The 20,574-nt window shown below is 49.0% G+C and overlaps 2 protein-coding genes and 1 pseudogene across 3 annotated transcripts in view; all 3 read right to left on the reverse strand.

Annotated features, from left to right (window-relative positions):
• Positions 1-3,735: 3,735 nt before the first annotated feature.
• Positions 3,736-4,306, reverse strand: LOC101328909 (ATP synthase F(0) complex subunit C3, mitochondrial pseudogene; annotated as a pseudogene).
• C7H2orf72 (chromosome 7 C2orf72 homolog) lies at positions 4,296-13,462 on the reverse strand. 2 transcript variants are annotated; one of them, XM_073807138.1, is made up of 3 exons: positions 12,850-13,462; positions 8,980-9,090; positions 4,296-6,056 (listed from the first exon to the last, which is right to left on the reverse strand). In XM_073807138.1, the coding sequence occupies exons 1-3, from the start codon at positions 13,451-13,453 to the stop codon at positions 5,917-5,919; spliced, it is 855 nt and encodes a 284-aa protein (XP_073663239.1). In that variant the 5' UTR covers positions 13,454-13,462; the 3' UTR covers positions 4,296-5,916. The 2 variants fall into 2 exon arrangements, with proteins under 2 accessions (XP_073663239.1, XP_033715450.1); XM_033859559.2 differs by having other exon boundaries at positions 8,980-9,093.
• Positions 13,463-15,761: 2,299 nt separating this feature from the next.
• SPATA3 (spermatogenesis associated 3) overlaps positions 15,762-20,574 on the reverse strand; it is a 28,389-nt gene continuing 23,576 nt past the window's right edge. Inside the window, exon 4 of the mRNA XM_073806971.1 lies at positions 15,762-15,866. The gene's annotated coding sequence lies outside the window, so the exon portion shown is untranslated. The remainder of the gene's footprint in view (positions 15,867-20,574) is intronic.

The following is a 20,574-nucleotide window of genomic DNA, read 5'->3' on the forward strand; positions in this document are numbered from 1 at the left end:
GGAAACGCCCAGCTGGGGCTGTAATTGTTTTGGATGGACTGAGGCACGAAAGAACCCGGGAAGCCATCGGAGACGCTGGCCTCTCTTCCCCCTAAGGACAGGGTCCAGGAGGGCAACGCCTATCATGGGCAACCGGAAGTCTGCCCTCGATGAAGTGATGCTGGAAGCCACTGTTCCCTCGCTGGGGGAGGGGTGGCTGGGGGCGGGGGGCGGGTCTATGATGACCAACCAGCTCTGGGCAAGTGGCCAGGGGTGGGAGGAGCCACAATGAACCCTCAAGCGAGACCTCCTGCACTCTGGCTGTCCTATCTAGTGGCTGGCTACTAGACCCAGGTGGCCACTTGAAATGTGGCTAGTGCAACCCAGGAACTGATTTTAAATTAAAATTGTATTTTATTGACATTTGAAGACTGGTACCCAATTCAGTCATTGGAAAACTTTTTAAGTATCTTTGGAACAATTGAGGATGTGAATATATTTTTTCAACTATAAATTTAATGAACTCTAAATACAGATTAAGTATATTGGATAAAAATTTAATTTCTGAATTGGCTGTAAGTGTAAAGTTCTCACAGGGTTTCAGAGACGCAAAATGCCTCATTAAAGTTTTTTTTTATATTTACAGTTGAAATGATACTATTTTGGACATACTGGGCTAAATAAAATGTTCATAAAATTAATTTCACCTGTTTCTTTTGATTTTTTTTTTTTTCTAATGTGGACACTAGAAAATTTAAAGCTACCTATGTGCCTGGTAGGTTCTTCTGAGACAGGGCTGGTCTAGACTCACCCCGAGGTCTCAGTCCCTCTGCCCTCCTATTCAGGCCTGGCCCCTTGGCCTGCTTCACCATCATGGCTGCTCTTTGCTGGTGGCACGTACGGGGCCAGACCAGATCAGGGGGCAGAATCTGAAAGTGAGACCCACCCCTGTCAGGGATCAAGGGGCTGTTCTGGAGAGGGCTATGCACCTGGGACGGGGGAGGGGAGGGATGTCAGAGTGAAGGCATTCTGGGCTTAGGGTGATGATCTGAGGCAACACCCTGCTCTGAGAAGACCTTGTTAAACAGTGAGGGAGAGAAAGAACTCATGTGACAAGACAGAGACCGAGTTTCTGCAGCCAGGACTCATTCTGAGGGCTTGGCTCCAAGGACTAAGCTAAGCGCCTAATTACTCCATGTAAGTGCAGAGCAGGACAGCAACAAGCATGACTTGAGACTGAACATCTGCATTTCTGCCTGAGGGTCTCTGAAATTCACTGTCTGCACTTCAGCAGGAACCCTGGCTGGAGCTGAGCAGCTCAGGGAGGAAGCCAGACAAGATTCTCTCTTTTGCCAGAGCCCTGGACCCACAGCAGCCCTAGCGCCCAGTCGCACACCATGGTCCCTTGGAGTCGAATTCCAAGATCCCTGTGAACCACAGCATGGCCCAGTGGGGTAGTGTCTGTTTCTCCTCCGTATTAGGCAGCCTCAAATAAAAGGCAACCAGAGGGCTCTGGCCCAGGGGCCAAAGGCATCAGAGGGATACGTGTGGGGTCCTGGGCGTCACCCCTGCCCTCTCCATTTCCCCTTGAACTTTCCACGTGTCAGCATATGGCAGGCTGCCCAGGCCAACTTCCTCGTCTGTCCCAATCCTTGATCCACTTACACACAAAACCAGGTCAGAAGGGGGTCATCTGGGTACAAAATAACCGGCTCCTCTACTGTGCTGGCTATGTTTGCCACCCAAACAGGACAAAGTGCAGCCTCCTGACCACCCAAACAGGACAAAGTGCAGCCTCCTGACCACAGGGGCAGCCCTGCAGCACGGATCTGCTACACTTTGAAGTACAGACTGCTTTCAGGTTCACGTGGCCACTGTCAACCTTCCCCAGCGAGGTGGGGTCCTAGGTGGTCTGCCCCCGGTAAGAGGGGCTTGTTTAGACCACAGGTGGAGGGGCCTCAGCCCTTGACCCCTTTGCAGCTTTGCCTTAAACTTTGGTTTGATAACCAAGGGATTCTTGTGCAGAAGGTCTCGTAAACAAATATTTTGAGAGGAAACTGTGACGCACGTAGTGTAAAGGGTTCTCTGAGACTCCATTAAGGCCATTTTATCTCGTTAGACATTCACGTGTGCAGACACACACCCTAATAAATACCAAGTTAAATGCTATCTCTTAAAAAAAAAACCTCTTTTTAAATATCTACTTACACTTTCCAGCTACATGTTTTCCAATCCCAGGCAATAGGGTTGTGGAGATGTCACCCAGGGCAGGACTGAGGGACTTTAGGCCAGACGATTCCATTTATTATCCATGGAATTCCATTCCATCTGCCATTTAACCAGATGCCTTGCTCCCAAGGGTCCCTTCAAGGAACACTTTTATGAGAATAAAGATCCATTCCGTTTCCAATTAGCCGGCAATTAGGTACTGTTTGGTTTTATTAGATATTAGGAATTATTGATTCAAGTCAGAAGTAACACAACCACTGCCATATTAGAAAGATGAGCACCGAAGGGCCCACACGGGGACCTGACTGGAGGCCCCTCACCGATGGCTCCTGGTACCACTGACCTAATTCTGCCCTCAGACAGGCCCACCCCAACCTTTGTGCCTTGTAAAGGGTCCCTAGAGGAGAGACCCACTGCCAAAGCCATCCCTTCTGCTACCTAGCTCTTCTGTCTGCTAGAAGACGGCAACAACATTTCCAGAAAGGATGGGGCGTATCTTAGCCATTCTCAAGGAAGCAAAGATGGGTCTCAGTCTCGTTTAACATTTGGGAGGCAGAACCCAAATCTCAGTAAAGAAAGACCTTCTCTCTTCAACTATTCACAGCAAATACTGAAGGTAACGAAAAAATAATGAGTAAACCACCCTTTATACCAGAGGCTTGCAAACTCACTTGCCCACCTGGACCAGGACCAGGCAATGGCATATTCAGATGAAGAGAAGCAGAGGAGTGGCAGAGGTGGGCGGGAGGGATGCAGGACACTGGAGAGGACAACATGCCCCATCCTTCACCCAGAAAACCAGCTTTTTTACATGCAATCTCCCAAGTTTCAAATGTTGGCAACAAATACAGAAGATTTTTAAACACAGCAGAGGGTACTGTCATGTGACTTCTGCCTTAGACAATTTCCTAACTTAAAAAAAGCTCCCGCCACCCCCATCAAATAACAAAACTTCAACCAAATTATTACAAAGAAATTAACAGAGAAATAGAAAAATATAGCAGCTTCAAAAATACCAGTCTTGGGGCTTCCCTGGTGGTGCAGTGGTTAAGAATCCGCCTGCCAACGCAGGGGACACAGGTTCGATCACTGGTCTGGGAAGATCCCACATGCCGCGGAGCAACTAAGCCCGGGTGTCACAGCTACTGAGCCTGCGCTCTAGAGCCCACAAGCCACAACTACTGAAGCCCGCGTGCCTAGAGCCCGTGCTCTGCAATGAGAAGCCCACGCACTGCAACGAAGAGCAGCCCCCGCTTGTGGCAACTAGAGAAAGCCCGCGCGCAGCAACGAAGACCCAATGCAGCCAAAAATAAATAAATAAAACAAATAAATTTATTAAAAAAAATACCAGTCTCCCCATTTTATCTTATTTTTTTATTTTTTAACGTTTTCATCTTTAATGAAATGACTTTGGAAATAACACTCATTTCCATGAAACCAATACTACTGTTTTTGGAGTCACAGTAAGATCCACAGAATTATATCTGTAATTAATATGAATGCCAACATTTCAAGCAGTAATTTCTGTTATATGGCAAACAAAATCAAGAAAGCAACCGTCAAACAAGAGACCCATAGCTTCAGACAAGTCAAATCCCAGGATAGCGTGTGAGAACAGTTGCTGCTTCAGCGAAGGGTTTCTGGCGAAACCAATGATGAGGCTGCCAAAGGCTGTTCCCATAACAGCACCAGAATCAGCCACTCCTAGTGCTGCAGCACCTGCACCAATAAAATTGGCTGTAGTATCAATGTCTCTGCTGATTGCACTGGTCTAAAACTCCCTTTGGATTAACTGAGACACACCATTCTGGGCCCCATTAAGTACTGAAGAGCCCTCTCCAGCCCTAGCCTCTGGTCGAGATAACACTGAGGCAGAAATTGGTCTGTATGCAATTCTGGATCCAACTCGGATCAGAGCAGGGTGCAGGCGAGCTTGCGCAGGCGCACATCTTGCACTCTTCAGGGCAGCTGGAGGACTTGGTTGACAGGCAACGTGGGCTCCTCTCCTGCTTCCTCTCTTCCCGGGAGGTGGCCGTGGCCGTGGTGGTAGAGGTCCAAGGAATGGGGCTCCCCATTTTAAAACAAAGTCAACAGCAATTCATTTTGTGTAGGAGGAAGTCAGCTGTATCCTTCCTGTCATCCTACCTGCCCTCACACTCCTATGGAGTGTGGCTCCCTATTATAGAGAATATGGACCTATGGACCAGGCTCCCTATTATAGAGAATAAATTGAGGCATAGAGCAGGGAGGGCCCCTCCTTAGCATCAAAGAGCTCCTCGGCCACAGAAGGTTTCCCATTCCCCATTTGGTCGCCATCACAGCAAGAACTGAAATAACTAATACAAGTTACGTAGCATCTTGCAGAGTGCTGGGCACAACTGCACGTCTGCTGAGTGAATCATGCGTGAATGAATGAATTTAGCTGCTTCCCTTAGACAGTGCTTTCTACTTGGGAAAATCAGGAGCTGTGCTTGCCATTCCAAAGACTGGATTTCTCCAGGGGCAGGTGAGAAAGACAAGGGAGTTAATACAGAGTTCCCTCTCTGAGTGAACAGTCAGATGGTCTTCCCGGCTTTTAAGGGAACATCATTGACCCTGACTGACTCATAAACAGAGAAAAAAGGATTGAGGAACTCGGCACCTCTGGGCTTCATCTGCTTTGACCTCGGGTTAGGACCTGAGATCGAGAACAGATCCTATGCTCTTGTAATCCATACCCCTAACTTTCCTTCTGTTTGGTGCTGTGGTTAGTCCCAAGCATCTTTATTCTCAAAGAACGCGGCACAGAAAGTTAATGTCAACATGAGGAAGAAACATGGTCCTTTCTTCTCAAGAATGTGCAAAGCTATTTATACCCTGGGCCTGCAGCACAGGGACCATACTGGCTCTGGCCCTAAAGGCCCCCAGGGTGGCAATGCATCTTTATTCTGCCTTGCCCTGGGAGCCAAAGCCCCAGGAAGCCCAACTCTCTCTGCTCTGGGGGACTCTTCCTAGAATTTGACAGGGAGGAGATTGTCTCATCTACAGTTTCTCAGAGTTGCCATGATTGGCATTTTGAATGGAACAATTTTGTGCTGCTGGAGATTGCCCTGCACATTGTGAGATGCCCACTAAATTCCAGGGCTGTCCCACAGTTGCAGTGACTCTCCCAGCACACCACACATGCACACACATGCACACACACACACACAAATTTCCAATACTGCCTGGAGCGGGTAGCCTGGCCCCTGGCTGAGAGCCACTAGGCTGGTAGCGCCCTCACGTGTTTGAGAAACAGAAGACCCAAAGGTTGAGTGACAGGTCCAAGGCTCCCCTCTCAGATCTGATGATTTCTAGTCCAGCTGCTCTTGAAATGATGGATACTCATGCAAACAATCATGGGATGTCACAGCACCGCAGAACCTCAAAGCAGATAGCCAGCTGTCTCAATGGCATAGAGAAACCACGGCACAGAGAGAAAAAATAACCCCACAGTGACCAGAGAGTGAGCAAATGCGAGGGGGGGGGGGCAGATTCCCGGAGGATACACTTTCTTAGGTCCTGCTTAGCTTAGTAAGTCCCGCTGCTTGGCTGGTAACAGGTCAATGCAACAGCCCCCTGGAAGGTGGGGTTTTGTAGCATCCCAAGGTCAACACGGAGGCAGGGTAGCTCAGTGAGAGCCAGCCCCCTGTCTGTAGGTTAGAGCCGGGGCAGCCACGGGTCCAGCCTTCATCTCAAGTCTCCGGCGGGCTCAGTGGGAGTGGAGGCAACTCTATCACAGGCTACTGAACCCTTTCTGGGATCCTCGCAATCTCCATTGGGATATACGACTGTCAGTGCCAGCTCCTCCTCAGGATCCTGGAAGTTACCTGGAACACAAGAGAAGGAATCACCCAATGAGAAGATAAAGTTTATGAGTGGGTAAGCTGGGAATGAAAGGGAAGGAGTTGGCCCCAGTGACTCTCTACTTTAAAAACACAACAAAATACGTAGCGAAAACCTTAAAAATGTACATACCCTTTGACCCAGCAATTCCACTTCTAGGATTTTATCCTAAGGAAATAATTAGGAATAATTAGTGGAACTGCTCCAGCCATCTTGCTACCAGCATACGGATGGAAACAGCACTGAGGACGGCCCAGCAAAGAGAAGGAAAAAACCTGGGTCCTTGAAAGTGTTGCTGGACCCCTAAATCAACCAGCCCTGAAACTGACTCCACCTCTAGACTGTCTTTTAGGTGAGATGATGAATTCCTCGTCTGCTTCTGCTAGTTTGAGTCATGGCTTCTTTACCTATAGCTGAGAGCATCCTAACTGATTCGATATCTGACAAAGGGATTGGCTGAGTAAACTGTGGCTCAGTCACATTATGGGATTCAGGCATTAAAAATGACGTACAGGGCTTCCCTGGTGGAGAAGCGGTTAAGAATCCGCTTGCCAATGCAGGGGACATGGGTTTGATCCCTGGTCTAGGAAGGTCCCACATGCCGTGGAGCAACTAAGCCCGTGGGCCACAACTGCTGAGCCTGCGCTCTAGAGACCGCAAGCCACAACTACTGAAGCCCACGTGCCGAGAGTCCGTGCTCCGCAACAAGAGAAGCCACCACAATGAGAAGCCCGTGCACCGCAACGAAGACCCAAGGTAGCCAAAAATAAATAAATAAAAATGATGTATAAAATTCCATAGGACTGAATGCACACACACACACACACACACATACACAAGTAAAATTCAGGAAATCTGAGTAAGGTCTGTGGATTGTTTCAATGTCAACACCCAGGCTATGATATTATCCTATAGTTTTGCGACATGTACATGGGGGAAAACTGGGCAAGATGTACACAGGATCTCTTAATGTGATTTCTTACAATTGTGTAATTGTGTAATCACATGCAATTAATTGTGTCAGATTAATTGCACGTGAATCTACGATCACCTCAAAAAAAAAAGATGAAAGATGTTGACATATAATTATCGCTGTGGAATACTGCACAATCACAGTATGCTATTGATAAAGAAAGCAGATTCTAAAACAGTGTATGTAAATGTATGTATGTATAATCTGCTATTTATTATGTATATTATAAATGTTTATGTATAGCCTGCACACGCAATTTGCATTTAATACCTTCACTTCTACATGAGACTAAACAATTTGGTATATGCTACAGAGAGAGGTGATCAAAGAGTTACATAAAGCTGTTTATGGGGACTTCCCTGGTGACACAGTGGTTAGTAATCTGCCTGTCAATGCAGGGGACACAGGTTCGAGCCCTGGTCCGGGATGATGCCACATGCCGCGGAGCAACTAAGCCCCTGAGTCACAGCTACTGAGCTTGTGGTCACAACTACTGAAGCCCACGTGCCCTAGAGCTTGAGCCCTGAAACAAGAAAAGCCACCGCAATGAGAAGCCTGAGCACTGCAATGAGGAGTAGCCCCTGCCTGACGCTACTAGAGAAAGCCCAAGCGCAGCAAAGAAGACCCAACGCAGCCAAAAAAAAGAAAAAAAAATGTTTATGATTCCTTTGCTTTTTTTCCCCTTTAGTTTCCAGATACATCCAAAATGATGATGGAGAGGTTGACGTTAACATTTTTGCAGTTAAATATATTAAAATGTGATGTATTTTGCAGATGATTTATATATTATATAGAAGTGAATTTATTAATATTTAAGTAGTACAAGGCAATATAAATAGATAGCTAGATGGACAGACAGACAGAATGGTCTACCTAAATTATAGTTGACTCGGAGTGGGGGAATTAAATGAATGATTTTTAATATTTGTGTTTCTTCTTTTGTATTTTTTGAGCTTTCAATTGTGTAGACAGAATTCTAAGACAGCCCCCAAGATTCCCATTCCTTGGTGTACTTATCCTGCATAATCCCCTCCTCTGAGTGTGGGTGGGGCCTGTGATTCTGATGAGATGGTCATGCCATAGATCTGGGTATGTGACGAAGGTGATGGGGAGTCACTCCTGTGATTGGGAGTCACTCCTGTGATTATGTTATGTTATAGGAGACTGGAGATTCTCCTCAGGATGGAAGGAGCAGCTGCTGTGTATTGAGGGAGCCTGGGAGAGGAGACAGCTTCAGGGCCTCTTGGAGGTGACAGCCAGCAAGGTGGGGACCTCAGTGCTCCAGCAGGGTGCAGTCCCCCCCTAGGTGGGCTCTGCCTCTGGTCTCTCGCTGCTCCTGCAGTCCAGTCACTTCGCTATACACCCTAATCAGCGCACACCCCTGCTCAGAAGTCACCAGGGTTCCCTATTCCTGACAGACTTGGGTCCAGGGCCCTGATGTGACTCCAACTCTCCTCTTCAGCCTTGGCCCTCACCAGTCTCATTCTGCACCTCACCCCCAGGACACTCTTTTCTGAGCTTGACATCATGCTGTCAAGCCTTTGTTCATGGTGTTCCCTCTCCAAATCTTCCCATTTCTAAGAAAATCCCCCAACCTCCAGCTCAAAAGTCACTTGTTAAACTCCCTGGATCCTCAGGGGAGACAATGCGTTTGGCTCCAGGTGCCCCATCACCTACGTCTGGCAACTGTCTTCCAGCCCCGCCCACAACCCCTTCCCTAGTCAGAGACTCCTGGGGCGAGAGCCCCGATGACCCAGCCTGAGTGCCGGCTGCCTGGGGGTCAAGGCACCTCACGTTGCTCATCCCCACGTCCCGCACAAGGCAACGTCTTCGCCGATGGTGGGCCACTCCATCCCTATGGTCCACTGTGTGCACGTGACCTTAACCCCAGGCCCCCCTCAGGGTCCAGGAAGCCAGGAAGGCGACACACTCACCCTGAGCTGGGTCACTGGGGGAAGTGGCATCTGGGTCCTTCCCCCGGCTCCAGGGACCCCAGGAAAAGCATGCCAGCAGTCCTTGGAGGCCGGGTCTCTCCCACGCTCCTTCTGCTAGAAAGAACACAAGGTCCAAGAGGCAGTGGGGTCAGATGGGGCATGACACGACTGAGAGACTTTCTGTTCAGCCACCCAAGAGCTTCAACTGTCAACTGCCCTAGTTTTAACTGCCTGATTAAAAAAGAAAGATTCTGATTTGCAAAAGGGGGTAGGTTTTTGAGCTTTAAAAAAAAAAACCAAAAAGAAAGACTGCTTTTATATACCTATTACCTAATTTCATCTTTGCAAAAACTCTATGTAGGTACCATGTTGGAGAAACTACAGTAACAAAAATGACATGAAATTAATTACAATTACATAGCACCAAAGAAAAAACTCAAGAAGCAGTAATTGCCCCCCTACCCCCGGATTTGTAGTTCAAACTATTTTTTAAATTTTATTGAAGTTTAGTTGATTTACGATGTTGTGTTAATTTCGGCTGTACAGCAAAGTCACTCAGTCATACATATATATACTTTTTTCATATTCTTTTCCATTCTGGTTTTTCACAGGATACTGAATATAGTTCCCTGTGCTATACAGTAGGACCTTGGTGTTTATCCATCCTATATACAGTAGCTTGCATCTGCTAATTCCAAACTCCCAATCCTTCCCTCCCCCACCCCTCCTCCTCCTTGGCAACCATAAGTCTGTTCTCTATGTCTGAGAGTTTGTTTCTGTTTTGTAGGTATGTTCATTTGTGTCGCATTTAGGATTCCACATATAAGTGATAACATATGGTATTTGTCTTTCTCTTTCTGACTTACTTCACTTAGTATGATAATCTCTAGTTGCATCCATGTTGCTGCAAATGGCATTATTTCATTCTTTTTATGGCTGAGTAATATTCCATTTTGTGTATATATATATATATATATATATACACATACACACACACAATGTGATATATATATATATCACATCTTTATCCATTCATCTATCAATGGACATTTAGGTTGTTTCCATGTCTTGCCTATTGTACATAGTGCTGCTATGAACATAGGGGTGCATGTATCTTTTCGAATTATAGTTTTGTCTGGGTATATGCCCAGGAGTGGAATTGCTGGATCATAGGGCGACTCTATTTTTATTTTTTTGAGGAACTCCATACTGTTTTCCATAATCGCTGCACCAATTTACATTCCCACCAACAGTACAGAGGGCTCCCTTTTCTCCATACCCTCTCCAACATTTATTATTTGTAGACTTTTTTGCGGGGGGGCCACGCAGCATGTGGGATCTTAGTTCCCCTACCAGGGTTCAAACCCGCGCCCCCTGCATTGGAAGTGAGGCATCTTAACCACTGGACTGCCAGGGAAGTCCCTATTATTTGTAGATTTTTTAATGATGGCCATTCAACTATTCTTGAAATGGCCATCAAACTATTTCTTAATAGAAATAGAATTAATCTTTTTTGATAATCACACACAAAACAATTACATGTCGATTCGAGTTTCCTTATTATAGTACCACCTCAGTTATCTGGGGATTTACTTGAGATCCCTAACCACCTGGAATAAGGTCAACTGGAACAAAGTTTTAAAAAAGGACTCCGGAGAGCCAAGACACAGAAAATCCTTTCTCATAATTCTTCACTTGGGGCCAATTTACTCTTAATCTGTACCCAATTCTAAAAAGATTGGGTCCTTGTTTTTCAACCAAAATGCATCTGAATTAAGCATAAACTGGGTAAAAGAGCACTACCAAGAGGCAGGCAACCTACAAGTATAAGAATAGGCATCAGACAGTGAGAAAGAGACTGGAAAGCTCCGCAAGCACTAGCAAAACCTCAGGAGCATGAATCCATGGTGCAACCCACCGCAAAAGCCTGGAAGAAATTACTGGACAATGAGTTATAATTACACCCGTGACCTTTAGTCATTAACGAAAGGTTTCATGTTCAGTATGTTTTGATAAAAGTACAATCGACTTTAACACAATATATAGAATGATTCCCTTGCAAAATGTTAAAAATTTGAAATGTTAGTGTTTAAAAAGAGGCAAGGATTCTGCATGCCAAGCAGGGTGTCAGGAAATGGGAATACAGTGGTGATTAAACTCACAAGGGAAAGTGACAAAACCATGCAGAAGCAGGTTCGGGTTTCATTTGTGAACTTGCAAATGAGAGTGGGCGGGTCAGGGAGGGCTTTCTGGAGGAGGAAGTCCAGTTCTGAATGGTGAGATGGGATTGGTCAGGAAAAGGAGGATGGAAGAAAAGGCTTTTCTCTCTGAGGCAACTGCAATGTAAAAAAAGTTTAGGAGCCCAGAGCAAGCTTGGCTCTGGGGAATTAAAAGTTGTTCCCTGGGGGTGGGGGATGGGGGGTGGTGGGATGAACTGGTAGATTGGGACTGACATGTATACACTAATATGTATAAAATGGATAACTAATAAGAACCTGCTGTATAAAATAATAAATAAAATAAAATTCAAAAAAAAAAAGTTGTTCCCTGGGAATAAGAGATGTCTAAGAGACAAAGGGCTCAGAGAATTTCTAGGCACAGGCTCATTAGGGGACAGAAAATTTTCCCCATGGGGCCAGGTCAGCAAAGGTGCTGGCAGCAACAACCCGAATGACAGTCCACCTCAGGACGTTCTCCATGTCTTTCAGAATGCTGGTCCTTGAGTTTCAAATTTAGCTGGCTTCCTCACAGACTCAACAGAAGAGTTGCGGGAAGGGGAGGAGAAGGTTAGGGCAGGCTCCACAGCTGAGATGAATGGTCTTCACCTAGGCAGGCCACGCTGGCAGGTAAGTCTGTGACATTTGCGACATCAGAGGTACCAGGTCTCCTTGCAGGAAAAGCCCCACCCCCGACCCCTGTAAGTCTGGCATCACCCAGTTGCTGAGTTAACACACCAATGCCCAGGGAGGCGGAACACAGCCTTTGTCGTCATTAACTCTTTAGCAAGAAGGTTGGCAGAGGCTGGAAAGCTTGGAGGGCGGCAGGTGATGGAGAGGAGTGGGGGGAAGGAAGCTAGAAGCTAGAAGCTAAATCACTCCGGCTTTTCACCGCTTTGCCAGATCCAGCTGTACTTAACATCCATATTTTAATCTCGGGGCACTGGAAACCTTCTGTAAAACCCTGTGTATCCGGATGGACGAGATTCTGACCCTTTTGCTGATGGCAGCGGTCACTGGGGCTGGGAGAAGACCCGTACTCCCCTCCCCACACTTCAGGAGAGTGGGGAGGGAAGCGAGGGAGACACTGCAGTGGGTAGCCAAGAAGGACTGGTAAACTCTAGGCCCTCAGTCCCTCACATCCTTTCTCCCCTCACCTCCAAGTCCCCGGCATTTATTCCTTGCCTTCTTTTGACCCCGCGGCGTTTCACCGTCGCGTCTCTAGCGCATCCCTAGCTGTGAGCGTCCTAGAAGCTCCTGGCACCGGATATCCCCCTAGTCCCAATTTTGTCCTCCTCCCACCTTGAAACTGGTGCATCCCAAGGCTTTCCCGTCTCCTCCTCCCCTCCCCCCCCAATCCCAGATCTGTGCCCAGCTCAGTCCAGCCCTCTTTCCACCAACCTCCCCTGACTTCTGCTTGCCCCCTCGGCTTTCCTAAGCACTCAGAATCCCTTGCACTCAGGATCCACCCGGGACAGACTCGGCCCGTTGCCCAGGGCCCGCTCCGCCCTACCTGGGAGGCCTAGTTCTAGGCACCTCCTCTCTCCTGGCCTCAGTTTACCTCGGTGTACCATGAGGGGGGAGCTGGCCAAAAAAGCTGGCCTTCCCCCAGCCGCCGCCCGCCCACGCCGTCCGGGACCTAGAGCCCACTCACCTGGTCGCAAGCGCCCGGCGGCTTGCAGGGCCCTGCAGGCGGCCGCCTGAACAGTCAAGTTGGAAGCCGGGTGGCCGGGGCAGTAGGCAGCCGCCTGCACCGGGCCTCCAGCCTGGCGGCCGAATACCGTGCGCAGCAGCGCCTCCAGTAGCCGCAGCTCCGGAGCCACCGCGTCCTCGGGCTCCGCCTCGGCCACCAGCACCCCGACCAACGCCGCGCCGGGCCGCCGCCGGCTGCGCACGTCCCGCAGCATCTCCCGCAGGTGGCGCCGCGGCTCCCGGGCTGCCAGCGATGACGCGCGGCACAGCACGAAGACCAGCGGTGAGCGGATGGCGCGCGCCCGGGTCGCGGGCACCTTCTGCGCCCCCGGCGCCCCGGGCCCCGCGCCCTCGGCCGCCTCGCCGCCCGGCTTGCCCGCGGCTTGCTGGGGCGGGAACACCGCCCGAGCGAAGTCCCACAGCAGCGCGCGGCTCTGCTCGCGCTCCCACAGTTCTCCCACCAGCAACACCTGCCCGCAGCCGCCCGCCGCCTCCACCAGCGCCTGGAAGGGCTGCTCAGCCGCGCGCGCGGGCCGAGCAGCCAGCGCCTCCAGCTCGCGCTCCATGCTCGCCGCCTCCCGCCTTCTGCGGCCGCTGCTGCCCTGCCTGGCCAGCTGCCTGCCTCTCGAGGGGGCAGCGGCAGCGGCGGCGGCGGAGACGGCGGCGGCGGCGGCCGGGAGGACACGCCCCCGAGGGCTGCGCCCCGCCCGGCCCCCGGCCCGCGGGCCGGGATCGCCCAGCTCTAGCCGGCTGCTGGGCGGGAGCGGAGGCTCTCCCCCAGGCCTCTAATGGTGGCGCCTCCCGCAGTCCCTGCGGCAGACGCGGGGAAACTGAGCCGTTCATCCATCCATCCACCCATCCATCCATCCAACATTTATTGAACACCTACTAGGTGTACAGGACCCGAAGGTAGAGGAAGACAGAAAATTATCATGTGAGCAAATGGACCTTCACAAGCTAGATTGGTCTGAGGCCTGGAGCAGATAGATTTCTGAGTTCTCATGGTTCGGGGACAGGAAGTTTTGGAGGCCGGGCTGCCGGTGACTGCTGCTTTGAAGTGAAGTTGGCGGGTGGGGCAGGGCACCAGATAAGGGGGTAGTGAGGTGAGAAAAGAAGGGAAGCAGGGGTCTCTTCTGTTACTTCTGTCCTTGACTCACCTTTTGGGCCTTCAGCATTTAGAAAACGAATTGAGGGCTCATTGTTTCAACAAGTCCTCATGACCTGCAGGGCATTGTCCTCCGCACTGGGAAGTGGAGGCAGATCGTGTTGCTCTCTGTGGAACGGAAAGTCTAGGGGGGCAGATGTGGGGCACGGATGGTGTTCTGATCTATGTGTGCAGGAGGGGGACAAGAGGATGTCAGTAGGCCAGGTCAGAAGCAGGAATGCATTTCCTTTCATTCTACGGGTCTAAGTCAGCTTCGTCCGATAGAACATTCGGTGGTGATGGAAGTGTTTTGTATTATCTGTACTGTCCAATGCAGTAGCCACTAGACATATGTGCTATTATGGAGCACTTGAAATCTGGCTAGTGCAAGATTTAGATTTTATTTCATTTCAATTAAGTGTAAATAACTACATGAAGTGAGTGGCTAGGGCATTGGGCAGTGCTGGTCAACGCTCTTTACCTCTCCTCTATTACTCGGTATAGACCAAAGGCCCCTTTGGGTCAATAACTTGTTAATACTCAGCTCTCTCCTTCACCGTATAACCCACAATCTGCTCTTGTAGTTACTGTGTTTCCTGCCCCCTGTAATTATGTTGAAACATCTCCTCCTGGAGAGTTTGTATGTCCATTCAATAAAGCAAACCTTTTCTGAGCACCTCCTGTGTGCAAGCAGTGGGGATTCAAACATATCCAAGCAGCTCTGCCCTAAGTCTGATCATCCTACAGTGGTATAGCCAATGTTGGGGGGAAGGACCCCATATCTTTGTTGCGGGCTTTGTTGTGCCTCTCTATACCACCTCTGCCCATGATGGATATCCAGGGGCTTGGGTGGGAAAAACACAAGATATGGAGCAAGAAGCCCTGGGCTGGAGTCAGGTTGGGTTCCAGCACCAGCTCAGTGATTCAGTCAACCTATCTGTATTTAGGGAACATCTCTCTACCATGCACTGTGCTGGTGCTGGGAAGACAGCTGTGAACAGGCCAGGTTCCTTTGTGGAGCTGACGGTCTAGTGGAGGCTGGGAGAGAAAGACGAGAAACAAGTAAATTCATAAATAACAGCTTCAGACAGTGATTGGTGCAATGAAAGAAATAATGCAGGGCTGACACTATGGTAATGTGCTTGAGTTGCTGGCCCATTCCCGTGCAACCCTGAAGATGCCACGGAAGCAAGAAGGAGGTTGAAGAGGACTGAGAAATAAACCTAAAAACTATGAGACGGGCCCTCCCCCACCCTACCTTCCTGGAGGCCGCAGGTGGTTGGGTTGTGGTGTGTGGGAGAGAAACAGAAGTCCTTTCCAGATGATCCTCATCTTCTAAAGTTAAAACAATATGTGTGTGTGTGTCTGTGTCCAGAAGAATATATTCAAAAAGTAGTCATACTCATCTCTAGATAGTAAGAATGACAGGTAATTTTTATTTTGTCCTTTTTGCTTATCTGTATTTTCTAACTATATAAAATAAATGGGATACCTTTGTTATAAGAAAACAATGAAAGCTATTAGTTTAATCAGATTTCTGGAAAGTATAAGCCAGGACAGATTTAATCAATAAATGAATTAAGATTCATTTCAGCTGCTAATGACACAGACTACAAATAACAGTGGCATAAACACAATGAAAGTTTATTTTTCTCTCTTGTAGAAGTTTGGAGGTGGACAGTTCATGGCTGATGTAGTAGCTCTGTTTTACTAGGTCTTTGAAGACTCAGGTTGCATTCCAGATCACTGTTCCCCCATCTCTTCTTCATGATTCAAACTCGCAGCTAAAGCTCCAGTCATTACCTCTGTGTTCCAGGCAGCTGGATAGCAGAGGGCTGAGGAAGGAACAAAATTCAATCGACTTCAGATTTCTTTAATAGTAACACTGGATTTAAGAAGATAGGGACTGTCCTGGCGGTGCAATGGTTAAGACCCTGCACTTCCGCTGCAGGGGGCACAGGTTCTATCCCTGGCTGGGGAGCTAGGATTCTACATGCTGTGTGGTGCAGACAAAAAAAAAAAAAAGATAGTTGAATAATATTTTTAAAGTATCAAAGAGAAAGAACTTTGAAGCTAGATTTTGCTAAATTATCAGGCATATACAGGAGATAACGCCTTTATCACATACAGCCCCTCTTTGAAAGCACCGTTAGAGGAAACATTCCAACAAGAAGAGAAATAAATACAGGTGTGCTCAACAATAGGGAGTAAGAGGGATTAAATCACTTGTTTAAATTATTCTTGTCTAAGTAAACGGTGCACTGTGGTGCCTGCAAAGCACAGCTCGGGCGGGCAAAGCTGGGAGGGCGGCAGAGTGGCTGGGAGCCCTACCAGGTAAGTGGAAAAGGAATTGGCCCCATTTGGTTACCTTTCTGAGGAAGAGAGGAAAACTTATCAGCTGATTAGAGAGGAACTCTCAGAGGTGCCAGTGTTTTTGTTTTGTTTTGTTTTGGCCGCACTGCACGGCATGGGGGATCGAACCCGTGCCCTCTGCATTGGAAGTGCAGAGTCTTAACCACTGGACCACCAGGGAAGTCCCTGTGCTGGTGTTTTTGTACTTTCTCGTGAGGCTTGTCTAAAACCAACGCGCTCTGCCTCTCCAGCTATTTATTCTCTGGCTCTAAATTTCCAGGTAACAATACCAAACTTTCCAGTGGTGGGTTGGAGGGTAGATCAGACAGCGGGTGGGGCATTAAACAAAGGTCAGAGTCCAGGGCTAGTGAAGTTTATCTTTACCTGTATTATTTACATGGCAAAGGTTCAGGTAGTAAATTAACACGAAATTACAAAGACCTTAGGAAAAAGGCAGGATGCCAAGGATATTTCTTCCCCCCCTCTGTCCATGCCCTAAAAATCATAAAACAACCAGGCTTTTTCTTGTTTCTCTGGTTTATCAATGGAGATGTAAAGTGAAACTGGGATTTCTGAAACAGTTTGCTTCTTCATGTTCACTCAAGCAGAACTTGGGAGGAAGAGTGACAGAAAAGTGCTGATTTGGAAAACAAGGAGTAGTCTTGGTTGAGTTGCTTTCTTTCGGCTCTCTTCTCCCTCTCTTTCATCCTATTCTCCTTTTCTTCCTTCCCCTCCCCTCCCTTCCTTCCGCTCCCCGTTTCCCGTGTCCCCACCGTTTCCTTTCTCCCTAATCATCACTCTTCCTTCCCTCTTTCTTTCCTCTCTTTTGTCCTTCCACACTCTCTTTTCTCCCCAAGACAATTGTTTTGGGAGCTGCGAGGAAGGTGGGACCTGGGGAGACTGTATGGGCTCCCTGGTGAGACAGATAGAGGAAAAGAGATCTTAAATGTGACGAAGACCATGGAGGGAAAGGAAATTGGGGGAGCCCCTGGACCACAGAGGAATGAGGTTGGGGTGGGAGGAGGCATGGGAGGACGTTCAAAGCCTGGGTCCAACGAGGAACTGTGGGCCCCATGGTGGAGCAGCCCCCTCTGACAGGGACAGGGTAAAGGGACAAATTAGGTAATTAAATAGTTACTCCCACTAGGGGATTGTAAGTAAACAAAAAGTATGGGAGACCCCTGGAAGTTAATGATCACTCAAGAAAGAAGGTTTGCTTAGCAACAAAACCGTGCAACAGAAGCGTGAGACATGCCCCAAAACAATAAAACAATGGTGGCATGAGACCCACATCCTGCCCAGTGAGCTCAGTAAGTTAATGATCCCTAGGACATGTTCTCTGCACACATAAAAACACAATAATTTATGGAAAGGTGACATTTCAAAGTGAAAGACCCTCATTGTACTGAGACCTGAAATAGTTTTTCATAGCGCCACGACACTCTTGGCTTGACCATGTAGGGACAAGAAAACTCCCTTGCCCAACCTGGAGAAGGAGCTGATGATGGAAGTGTGATGTCTATTCAGGAATGAGGAAGAGGGGGGTCTTTTCCCCCTCCCCACTTTTCCTTTGATTATAAAGCTGTAGCCCACTAAGTTCTTAGGGTGGTACCCTCTCACCCTCACAAGCATCCTATTGTAATAAGTCATTTCTTATCTGTTACTTTGCCTCTCACTGAATTCTTTCTGTCCTGAGACATAAAGGACCGGAGCTCCTTGGAACCCCCCAAAGCACCACCTAGCCGTTTCACCTCTGTGTCCTGCCTGCTGGATGACAAGACAGGGCACCAGTGTGCTAGGACTTCATTTCCTCATTGTTGGGGAAGAAAAGGATTCCTTTCCTCCATTCTGGGTTCTTTGGCTGGTTCAGTAATTAAATCGACAGACAACAAATTAATAGGAGAAAAACAAATTGAATTATGTGCATACCGGAGCGCCACAAAGACAGGAGATGCAAAGGCAGTTGGGCGATGGAGGCTTACCTGCCATCCTGAGCTGAGGAAAGGGTTAGAGGCCTGGGGCTCCGGAGGGGAGGAGGGCCATTCACAGGAAGATGAGGAGAGCAGGTGGTTGGCAACCAGATGTTTGCCCTGCCATGCAGGTAAGTCTTTCAGATTAGAAAAAAAGTTATCTCTGGTAATAGCTGTCTTTTTGGTACAGGCTTCCTTTTTAAAATCTTTTAGGCAGTTAAGGGAGAGGAAGGACTTCCCTGGCAGTCCAGTGGTTAAGACTCCATGCTCCCAAAGCAGGAGGCATTGGTTCAGTCCGTGGTTGGGGAACTAAGATCCTGCATGCCGCATAGTGTGGCCAAAAAAAAAAAAGAGGAGAGGTTAAAAGCTTCCCCTAAGTCTGCTGGGTCTTCATTGCCTTCACCTCAAAATAATCCACACGCCAAAGTGGCACATTTTGGGGTGGCATATTCCGCTTCCCTTCATCGAATACCTGGCCAGGACTGGTTCCCATAAGGGCACTGGGAGTGCAGATCTGTGTGACAGCTGGTGTCCTTCTGGGGGTTAAGCATCTCAGTTTTCCCTGAACTCTAGGGGTCTAATGAAGGTTTGTTAAGAAGCCTGGGAGGGGATGCTGAGCCAGAGACCCTGGCTTAAGCCCCTACAGTACCCCTGCTGGGCCCACGATGGTTCGCTGGTGTCAGGAGGAGGAGTGGGCAGCCCCCCAGGGCACACCTGCACTGGCTGAGTGAGGGGCAGCGGCAGGGAGGTAATCCTACATCAGTAGACACCTGTACTCAGGCCGCCCTTCAGCCATCCTATTCCATCCCTCCTCTACCCATCCACTGAGGGGCACATGGTTGAAGACCCGGGAGCAACAACTGAAAGGACATCTTTGTGAAGCGCGGGCACCAGCCAGCTCTGCTTGGCATCCAGGAGCGGCAGACAAGCTCGCCTGAGCAGGGTCTGCACGTCTGCATCCTTAGCCCAGCACAATGTGGGCAAAAGGTAGCCTCAACCTGCAACCTCAAAGAGGGCATCTGCACCTGCTGCCGTGGCCATGGCCATGGGCTCAAGGTGACTTTGTGAGGCTCTGTCAACATCTGAGAGTCTGGTGGGGCAGAGAAGAAACAACAGCTGACCTGTGCTATAAGGACGGGGTGATCTTGAAGCCACTCAACGTGGTCCTCCTTTAAAATCTGCCTGGCCAGATGAAGTTAGAGCTTGGGCCTGAGTCTCCCCAGATCCAGCCCTCCGGTAGAATGGTGCTGGCCAAGAGTGGCCAGGAAGTGGCCAGGGACCCTGAGAATGGAATGGGACCATACCTCCCCTAGGATATCGTGAATGTACCAACCTCGACCGACCAGGCACCCTTTACCTGCCAGGCCCCTCGAAGTCAGAGTGGATGAAAGGTCAGTAATCACAGGAGGCATCCTTATTCCTCAGCCACGGCTCAGAGTGAGCACCCTTTACAGACTGTCAAATACGATGCCAGCTGTGTCCGTGGGGCTGGACCTGAGGGCCGGTGCTCACCATGGACTCCCTGCTCCTGTACCTATACGTCTCATTCTGTGCACTTTCTCAGCCCCTTAGTCTCCAGCTGATGAGATCTAGGAAGTGTGTTTTGGGGATATGAACAGTGGGTGACTTCATGAACATTGTCCACAGGGAGCCTGGTATAGAACGAGGTGACCACTAAATATTAATCTTATGATAACATTTCTTGATCAGACCAGTTCCCAGCCAGCACTTCTCTTGCCCAGAGGGATGGATCAAAGATTCAGAAGGATGGGCTCAGTGAGTGCATGGAAACACGGGTTTCATTGCCAGATCTGTGTGTTCAGTGGGACCCCTTGTTTACTATGGAAACACATGGAAGAAATTCTTTTCTGGTCTTGGAATTAAGCACCTGATTTGTCTTTTGGGGGCGGGGGCGGAGGCCTCTCACTGTTGTGGCCTCTCCCGTTGTGGAGCACAGGCTCCGGACGCGCAGGCTCAGCGGCCATGGCTCACGGGCCCAGCCGCTCCGCGGCATGTGGGATCTTCCCAGACCAGGGCACGAACCCGTGTCCCCTGCATCGGCAGGCAGACTCTCAACCACTGCGCCACCGGGGAAGCCCCCTGATTTGTTTTTAACCTAATGGACATCGTGAGTAAAACAGCTGGTCTTGTTTCTTTCTTTGCATGGGCTGCTAGGAAGTTCAGAGTCAAATTGTGGCTCATAACTAGCAAGTGTGGAGCA

This window comes from Tursiops truncatus, chromosome 7 (genome assembly GCF_011762595.2).
Source record: "Tursiops truncatus isolate mTurTru1 chromosome 7, mTurTru1.mat.Y, whole genome shotgun sequence".
NCBI lineage: Eukaryota > Metazoa > Chordata > Mammalia > Artiodactyla > Delphinidae > Tursiops > Tursiops truncatus.